The sequence below is a fragment of the Mytilus galloprovincialis genome, chromosome 5, assembly GCF_965363235.1.
Source record: "Mytilus galloprovincialis chromosome 5, xbMytGall1.hap1.1, whole genome shotgun sequence".
Lineage (NCBI taxonomy): Eukaryota > Metazoa > Mollusca > Bivalvia > Mytilida > Mytilidae > Mytilus > Mytilus galloprovincialis.
In genome coordinates, this window is record NC_134842.1 from 22,801,708 (window position 1) to 22,810,918 (window position 9,211).

The following is a 9,211-nucleotide window of genomic DNA, read 5'->3' on the forward strand; positions in this document are numbered from 1 at the left end:
GACCTACAGGAAGTAGTTGATAATTTTTCATTAATTGTTGAATTTCTCCTTTATTACTGGACATATAGCGATAAAACTTTGTGAATATATATATTTTGTCATAATGAACATATTTAAACCATAAGTAAAAAACCGCGAATTTTCCCTTTAAATAAAAAGAGAGTCAAAAATGCTATACTTTTTACTGACATTACTGAGGTATAAAGGGTGCCTTACGCTCACTCAGGTTTTTGGCTTGGTTCGTTTTGCTCAATCATAAGTGTTTTGTTTATAGTGTTTTGTAAATTATCATAAGTGTTGTTTCTTATTTACTTTTTGGTTGTATTCCTGATGATTCTCTTTAAATACTCTTGTCTTGTTGATGAATACATTTTTAGACTATGAATATAGTAAGTAAGGAGATGTGGAATGGGGCATAATATAGTTCGAATCAATTTATAAGGGTAAATTCAGAGGTCAACTCAAGATCTTCTTTCGTATGAAAGTGGCTCCATGGCAGGATGAATAAAATTTAAAAATAAAATTAAAGTTTCATTCATTTATTGTTTAGATACATATTGAGAACAAATATTGCACACTGCCCATTTACTAGTAAAGCCCTGAAAAAAAATCAATGCCATTAATTGTTTGAACAATGTACATAGAAATAATGTCAGAATTAACTAGAAGAAAGTCTAAGTATATACATCTAAAACGTTAATTTTAATTAAAAAAAAAACTATTTGATAGACATCAAGATCTTTTATGCTTAATCATAGATATATCTGTGTAATTACTTTAACCCTGTCTTTTTCTATATCACAGCATCAATGTTTTTCATGAGCGTTGTCCGTCCTACTAATGTATCATTGTCACGTGATTTACTCCTTGAGCACTTGATCCAAAGATCTATATTTAGAACAACTTAGGTTCTGGAAGTAAGTACATGACAATAAATCGAACACAAGAAAAACAAAAATAAAATAATAATAAATACCCGTCTAAATAAATAAATTAAACAATTAACACAACAATATTATTATTTGTCTGACTCAAGTCTTGATCGGTTTATGCCATACAACATTCTTTCCATACTTCTTATGTCATTATTTGTACGATTGTTTAAACTGTCGTACGGGGAGGGAATGTTCAATGAAAGTGGACTTCTACTGTTCGGTGAATGTCGGCTAATTCCGTTCATTCTCGGTGAGATTGACGGAGATGAATCGGATGCGCCACACATTGGATTCCCTGTTGCTGACACTGGAGACGTTGAAGTAACCATTGTTGTTTTTGTCGATGGAAGTGAGTATGGTGTATAACGAGGACTAGAACGTGACGAAAACATTGGTCCAAGATGAGACGGTTGATTCTGTGGTGATGTTGGACTATACGGTGAACTACCGGAAGTAAATGCTGGTTGTAACAGAGACTGGTTTGATAACGACAATGACAAAGGATGTGTTGGTGGTAAATTGTTCATGTCACCATGTCCTTGTGAAAAAAACGGAAGTTGTGAAGAAAATGCTGAATTTCCAGAATTGAATAACATGTGTCCAAGCGGAAACGGAAATGATGAAGAAGATGAGAAGAGTCCATTTGAAGGGTACATAAAAGGAAACATAGCATGCGTTGCTGATGGTTGTACAACTGTTACATTTGGGGCTTTAACTGGTCCTTTTCTACTGTCTTCTGAATCGGAATGATACGAAATTACTGGTGATTTGAGTCGAGATTTTTCTTCACTTATGGAGTCGTCTGAATGTGAATGATCTGCCTCGCTTTCGGATTTATTAGGTGAAACATGGCTAATGTCTGATCTGTCCAATTCATCATTTGACGACGATGTCAAACTAAGATTTATATCTGCGCGTTGGAATCCTTCTTTGTGTACGGAGTCATCTGATGTATCTAACGATTGCTTCACCCCGAATACATCCGAGTGGATACTATGATGAATCTTCATATCAATTCCACCTTCCTGTTCGGTTGCAATGATTCCTTTTAGTTCTGTTGCAGATGTAACTTCAGATGAAACGTCGTCGGTTTCGTCTACACATATCTCGTCTTCATCGTCGCTCAGAGTTGTGTCGGCTTTGATTTGTTCTCGGTCTGATGAAACTAATAGTTGGCTTGATGAACTTGAAATGTGTCTTCTGCAAAAAAATAAACGAAAAATAATAAGTATGCAATCATACAAATTAACAAAAGTAACAAAGTGATAAAACAAAATGAAATATCCTAAATATTATATCATAGATTACAAAAAGTTAATATAACTAGAACTAACTTGTATCTTTTTTTAATTAACCTGTAGAAATGTACCATTTGTCAAAGTTAATGACCGTTTATTGCGTTTGGAATTTATTGTAAATATGAATATATACTTACTTTTTCTCTCTCTTCCCAGTGCCTGTTTGATCTCTAAAACCCTTGGCGAATGGATTGTGGTTAATCTTTAGTTGCGTAACCTAAAAAAACAAAAAATGGATATTATATATCGAGAATAACTGTGTCAAGCAAGACTTAGAATATATTGATCGAATACGTAATAAATGTCACTGGTGTAATATATTTCGTTATAATTTGTTTAATATTTATCAAAGAAAAATCGTGTATCTTTGCCTAGCACTTAGGATGCCTATTTGCAACTGGAGTGCTAGACCAGTCGACAATAATAAACAAAACTCGCTAATTATTCCATCATTATCATACTTTAGTAGTTTGCAATTAGATCTGTATTTTCATCAAGTAACTGCTATCAGTGACCATCTTTCAATACAAAATATACAAATCATGAAGATATTGTTTGTTCAGCATCACCTGAATGTTTGAGTATCATTGGGAAGCTCCTTTGGGACATAGATTAAGCTGCTTTGTAAACGCTTCAAATGATCCAGACAATTACCAGGCACGTGCGTGTCATCTTTATGATGTATAGATGGCGCTTTGTAAATAAACTTGTTTTAAAAGTCGCCTTAAAAGCAATAATCTGTTTAAAATAAACTAGTAAACACACCTTTTCATTCTGATACGCTGTCACTGCAATAAAGTGGGTTTCTTTGAACACGTATGTCTGGAATGAGGAATAAGGTAGCTTCAAAATGTCATTAGCACGAACTAGATGGAAACGAGGCTGATACTTGTGCATGGAGTTGAGAATAGTCTGTAAAAAGAAAGAACAAAAAATTAAGTTTAATTACAAAAATATAATAGTAAGCTAGGGCGACAATGTGAAAAAAAAACAGCATTATGTTTAATTACAAAAATATAATAGTAAGGGCGACAATCTAACTATTACTTAAAGTTGTCAAATTTTAAACTTCGTCGGCTTACTTTGTCATTAGACATGTAAAACAAATCTGAGGAATTAATGTAATGAATATATATGATGTGGATCAGTCTGTTTCCGTACGTCTACTCGGGCAGAAAATTAAATAGACAGATGCAAATATGGCGAATAATTATTCTTAAGTTGGCATATTTCTCAATTATACAAGAAATTATATAGTCTAAAGACCCATCACCGATCAAGTCAATCAATTTACATCAAGTGAAAACGGCCAGTAATTATTTCGCTTCAATCGTTTTGTATACGAATATTCGTTTAATTAGTTTTGTCAGTAAATCTTTTTGTACTTAGCGGAAGCTCAAACACTAATCCTACAAAAATTGAGCAATAGATCCCAAACCTTGATAGAGAAAACTGACCGACGTGTTGGCTTAAGGAATACGGCGCCATTTACGCATACGAAAGAATTTTTCTTTATCCGTAAATCAAGTATTTCAACGCCTTAATGAAAAAGGTGTTACACTATTAGAGGAATTAAAGAACAATTATCATACTTATTTGCGAAAGCTAACAGTCTTTATTGTATACAAATTAGGTGCTTATGGAAATTGAGTGAAAATTTTCCCAGTTTTATAGACTATGGAAAAAAAGACTAACACCCCCACTTAGTCTGTACAAATTATCACTAAGGTGATAATGCTCTTACAAATTCACAATTCCACGTAAAAATGAGCTGTGATTTTTAGCAGATCGTGAGGAAATATGAAAAAATATCTATTTACATAATAAGCCATATTTATAGCTTATATGAAATTAAATCCTATACATGTATAGTTCTGCAGGTGATTAAAGCGAATGATTATTGCATAATATCGTTTTGTTTTCAGAAGAATGTATCCTATACAGAAAAATCAGAAGCATATGTCTTACATAATATATGTCATTGTGTTACACGGAGACCATCAAATTAACAAGATTGTTCCAAAACATTGAATAGCTGATCCTTAGCAGAAATACATGAAAACTTGCCGACCTTTGATCTAGCGATGAAGCTGATAGATTCTTCCATTTACTTGTAATCAAATTGTATGCTTAATTAATTTATTATGGTTTGATAATTTGTGGGGCGTAAGTTTAAAGAAAAGCAGGAGTAATTCTAAGGAATATGTTTAATTAGCAATATTTCTACACTAAATTAGATTATACCTCAATAATAAAAGGTGTACAAGAATTCTCTCTAAGTCAGGGAAAGGTGTGATACAAAAATTATCAAACAGATGCCATGAAAAATGTCTACACTTTTCAGATTTTTTTGTAAATTAAAATCTTTGAAGGAATCGTCAAAAATTAGCTCTATTTTTATAAGTTTCAAAATTTTTCAGAAGCTTTAATTTTGAAAAGAAAAATCTTTGAAGAAATGGTATGAAAGAAGTTCATTTTAATATTAAGTCCAAAAATCTTTTCAGAAGCTTTTGAGTATAGAGAGAGAACCCTTAAAATGTGTTAAAACTTACAAAATGATAACTTACGAATCCATGCTTGTCAGAGATGTTATTGGTCAGTTTGAGTTTGTGGAAGGAGACAACTTTTTGCATCCATTGCTCGCCAGTGCTCGGCGAATCTGGGTGAATGTACATCCTCTTTGGCATCTCTGGATCAGCCTTTCCTGCTACAACCCATCTACTGTTGTGGAACTTGTACCGACAGTCATCCAAAGGGACGGTATCCATCAACAAAATGTATTTAGCTCTTTTGTCCAAACCAGAAACTCGTACTTTGTATGGTGGAAACATTCGTCTGAAATAAACAAAAATTCTATTTATTATTTTGTATTTATAATATTAAACGAATATTTATTATATTGAATGAAATAAATAAACCAAGTGAATAAGTCAATAAATAAACAAGTAAATGAATAAATAAATATAAAAGAGACAACTATATATAAAGAAATATATATGACAAGTAAATTAATATGAATAGATGAATTAATAAATAAATAAGTAACAGTTGTCAGTAGTTTGTTATTTAAAAATACTTGAATAAAACTTTTACATAGAAAGATAGGTGATAGGAAATGTTTTTGTCATTGAAAAACATTATTAATTCAAAACTGATGTAGATGTATTATTTCTTACACAGTTATATATAACGAAATTTGAGATGATGAAATTTAATTCAAAATTATTTTTTTAATGAAAACAACAAAAACAAGGAAATGAACTATGCAATGACGGTAGTACATGTGTTAGTGGTCATATTATATTAAATAATAAGCTTATTAAAAATGTGAAAATCTAAACGAAAGATTTAAAACTTTTTAATCCGTTTAACCGAAATATAGCTCAGATAAGACAAAGTATGATACATGTATCATTTCCCTGACGAATTTTGACATTATATTATCATATTTCCTATAATAGATACGGATACATTCGGAGGCTGATAGTTGACAAGCTAAGTGCCTTATGTCACAAATTCGGCTAGCTGACACTAATCCTAGTATATGCCGGACAGTCTGGGACCACGTTTAATTAGTTTTGTATAAGTAAGGATTAAGTTAGGTCCTGATATAACTGTGAAATTTATACCTATCAATTATTGAATGTTGACAATAAAATTTCAAGGGTCATAATACTAATTATTTAGATTTAAACCAATTGATTGTACTCTTAACTAAAACAAACATATTCATAGAATCAACAGATTTATTTTTATTTATCTTTCTCTCAAATAAACAAGTAAAAAATAAAAAATAATAGTAAAGAAACAAATCCTTTTTTCAAATAAATTTGTAATTGAGATTTGATCTAAATTCATTTAAAAAAAATAGCATCTTCAATTCAATATTTCAACAGTTCATATGAAATGTATCTAAACTTTGACAGTGAATTTGAATTGACACTTATATAAATTTTGACAATATACATTAAACAGTTAAAAGTGTCAGAAATAATTTCTGCTATCAGTATGAAATAAACAGATTTCCCTCGTTTATTTCGTAGACAAAATTTACTGCTATCATCCTGTGTGGCGAGGGGTGTCAGTAGAAAACAAGTCGCCCTGCTGCGGAACTTGCTCTGATATTATCTTAACCGCTCGCGTCTTGTTAACGGGCGACGATTAAATTAAATTTATTGAGACTGAAACTTGCTTCAGATAAGAGATAAACGCTTAACATCTTCCGTAAAATTTTGATAAATACACAGATAAATTTGAATTAGAAAATAATAAAATAAATATAAAATTTTTATTTTATTGTCACGAACTTAAGCGGTACTGATTACGCTAACGAGATGAGGATGTTTTAGTGCAAGACAGATCTCAATAGAAATAACTAACAAATGTACTTGATAAACCATAATAATTGCATTTTATAATATAAACACTTTATCATGCAGTTTTTGATTAAAATATATAGATTTTATCTCTCATACAGGGAAATGAATAGAAAATAAAGTTGAAATAAGATTTAGATAACAAAAAACTTGGGTTCTTGTAAAAAATAGTCTTTTAGCAATCATGCCACATTTCCTTATTTTCACATAACTTCGTTCAATTGAACTATAAATAAATATATAGCTATTTAAAATATTATGAGTTATGGACTATAAAGTGTGTTTAATTTCTTCTTTCTATTTTTGTTTAGGTACTAACATTACAAACAATAGCAAATTTAAAATTCACATTTATTTGAGTAAAAAGCTAATTTCTTAAAAAAATAATACGAACCTTCCTGACTTTGTGATAACCATTTCAGTTCCCATAGTGTGGAATTGGTCCCATAATTCTTTGCCTTCAAGTTCCACTTTAGGATCGTCATGAATTTCAGACTCTGGTGGGTCCATAGTCCTCATTTGTCTTTGATGAAGAGGGTGCATTAAATCAGCTGGTGTGAGTGGGGATCTACCCATCGTACCCATAGCCTGCTGAAGTTTAGGGAGCAGGGATGCGGCATAACCAGGCGATTGCATAGCAATGTTAGATAAATATTGCTGTTGCTGAGCTAGAAGCGCACTATAGTCAGCTGGACGATGCAGAAAAAACGGATTATAAGCCATCGGTAAGTCCGAATTATTTCCCTGATATATCATAATTTGTTAAGTCCTGTGAATGTATTCATAAGTCGTTAAAAAGTTCACTAAGTATGTTTATATATGTATACAGTCCAAATCAAAAATGATTACTGATATAATACTAGATTTGTTACCCCTATATAGGAAGCAAAATTTATCTCACATCAAATCTAAACAATTTCTGAAATATTAGTACGAATCTGCATAATACATTTTCTGTTGATTTGATTGGTTGGTATTGTCAGATGAACCAATCAAAACTAAAAATGGGCGTGTTGATTGAGGTATTGATAAGTTTACCTTCAGGATTAACTGTGAAGGGCAGAACATTGCTTTGTTTTATGTGTCAACACGTTCATTGAATAAAAGAATTGGGTGATTGAGACCACGCCCCCTAATCCATTTACTTACTGAAGTGATTTACTGTTATGATAAGTATATAATTAAAAGAAATGATATATCTATTTTTATCAAGGACATAGATCAAATTCATTTCTATCAATTTTCATAGAATAGTTGCCCTTTCTAATTGTAATTAAATGTATTTTGAATAATATTACTCAAGTGCTCCAACTCAATTTTTGATAGAAAGTTTTTAATTCATATATTTTTTGTTCCTTAACCTTAAACCAAAAATTGATACAAATTTTAAATGACTGAAAAATGTTTAATAAAGACAAAACCGATTTACAGAAAACATAAAGTCAAATTATATGTTAAATAGAAAGAAAACGCTAATAAAAATAAAATGAAAAGGAGACAAAATTCTACCGGGGGAGGAGCTTTGTATAAAAGTTATAAATGTCATTTTTAAAATACTTAGCTGACTTAAGAAAAACAAGTTTAGCACTGGCGCCATGGGCGATAAGAAATAACGCAAATATAAATCTAGGTAGATACACAGTAAAGAGTTATTAAATTCTGTACTAAATCTGTTGATTTTTAATGATGATTTGTATGCCTAAAAATATAAGAGATGCCCCTTTTTTCGTTGTGTTTATTGGTTAAAATCCGGAATATTGAAATATGTTTTCAACAGCTTATACACATATATTTAAATTTATGAACTGATAAACGATTTTAATTATTGGAGAAGTTACTTATTATGGCAAAAAAAATGACCTTAAAATAAATGATTAAAAAAAAATAGATATATGAATAGTGAATTTCATGTGAAATCATTATTATTTTATTAAAATTAATAAACATGTTTAATTTCAATCGACTGTGACACTTCATTAATTATATTTTTTTCAATAATGTTATCTGTATAACTTTAGGGAAATATGGAGACTGCTAGCACACGAATGGGGAGAATGACACCATAATTGGTCGACACCTATTACTGATTTACCTGTACTGATTATGATGAAGAGAATTAAATTATGCATAATTAAATCATAAAAATTAATAAAAAGATAATCCGCTGATATCGTCTAGGTGTCTGCTGTCTATGGGGAAGATTATTAAATTGTGTTAAAGGATTAAGAATTAACGATGGTGCCACGAGTTGTCATATTTTAATAATTATATATACCTCAAGCTAATACACAAATAATCATTCGTAAAAATTTTAATTTTAGACATAGCTCAAATTTAATATTTCATTTATAATTTCCCCTGTAGCTACACCAAATTTAATAAAATTATACATTGGTTCAATGTATTACTTGTTCTTATATATATATTTATTTTTTATATAAGTATGGATGAATGACAGAAAAATTAAAGGAAAAAAATCAAAACAGAGACACTGTATACTAGTAATATGTCTCTAATAATTTCATTCATTTAAACAATTATTATGGCTGGTATACACAAATCTTTTTGTTAAATATTACAATCTTTAACTTTTTGAGGTTGT

At 30.5% G+C, this 9,211-nt stretch overlaps 1 protein-coding gene across 2 annotated transcripts; it reads right to left on the minus strand.

Annotated features, from left to right (window-relative positions):
- Window positions 1-523: 523 nt before the first annotated feature.
- Window positions 524-7,460, minus strand: LOC143075422 (uncharacterized). Of its 2 annotated transcripts, none has more exons than XM_076250816.1 (5): window positions 7,004-7,460; window positions 4,786-5,068; window positions 2,999-3,145; window positions 2,371-2,450; window positions 524-2,135 (listed from the first exon to the last, which is right to left on the minus strand). In XM_076250816.1, the coding sequence occupies exons 1-5, from the start codon at window positions 7,363-7,365 to the stop codon at window positions 1,019-1,021; spliced, it is 1,989 nt and encodes a 662-aa protein (XP_076106931.1). In that variant the 5' UTR covers window positions 7,366-7,460; the 3' UTR covers window positions 524-1,018. The 2 variants fall into 2 exon arrangements, with proteins under 2 accessions (XP_076106931.1, XP_076106932.1); XM_076250817.1 differs by having other exon boundaries at window positions 4,801-5,068; window positions 7,004-7,459.
- Window positions 7,461-9,211: the final 1,751 nt, after the last annotated feature.

Excerpts from the sequence above, each read along its gene's own strand:
- LOC143075422 (XM_076250816.1), bottom strand. The coding sequence starts at position 7,365 with ATGATATATCAGGGAAATAATTCGGACTTACCGATGGCTTATAATCCG. Across the intron at positions 5,069-7,003 it reads GTTATCACAAAGTCAGGAAG|ACGAATGTTTCCACCATACA; the intron begins GTTCGTATTATT and ends TGTTTATTTCAG. Across the intron at positions 2,451-2,998 it reads CAGCGTATCAGAATGAAAAG|GTTACGCAACTAAAGATTAA; the intron begins GTGTGTTTACTA and ends TTGTTTTTTTAG.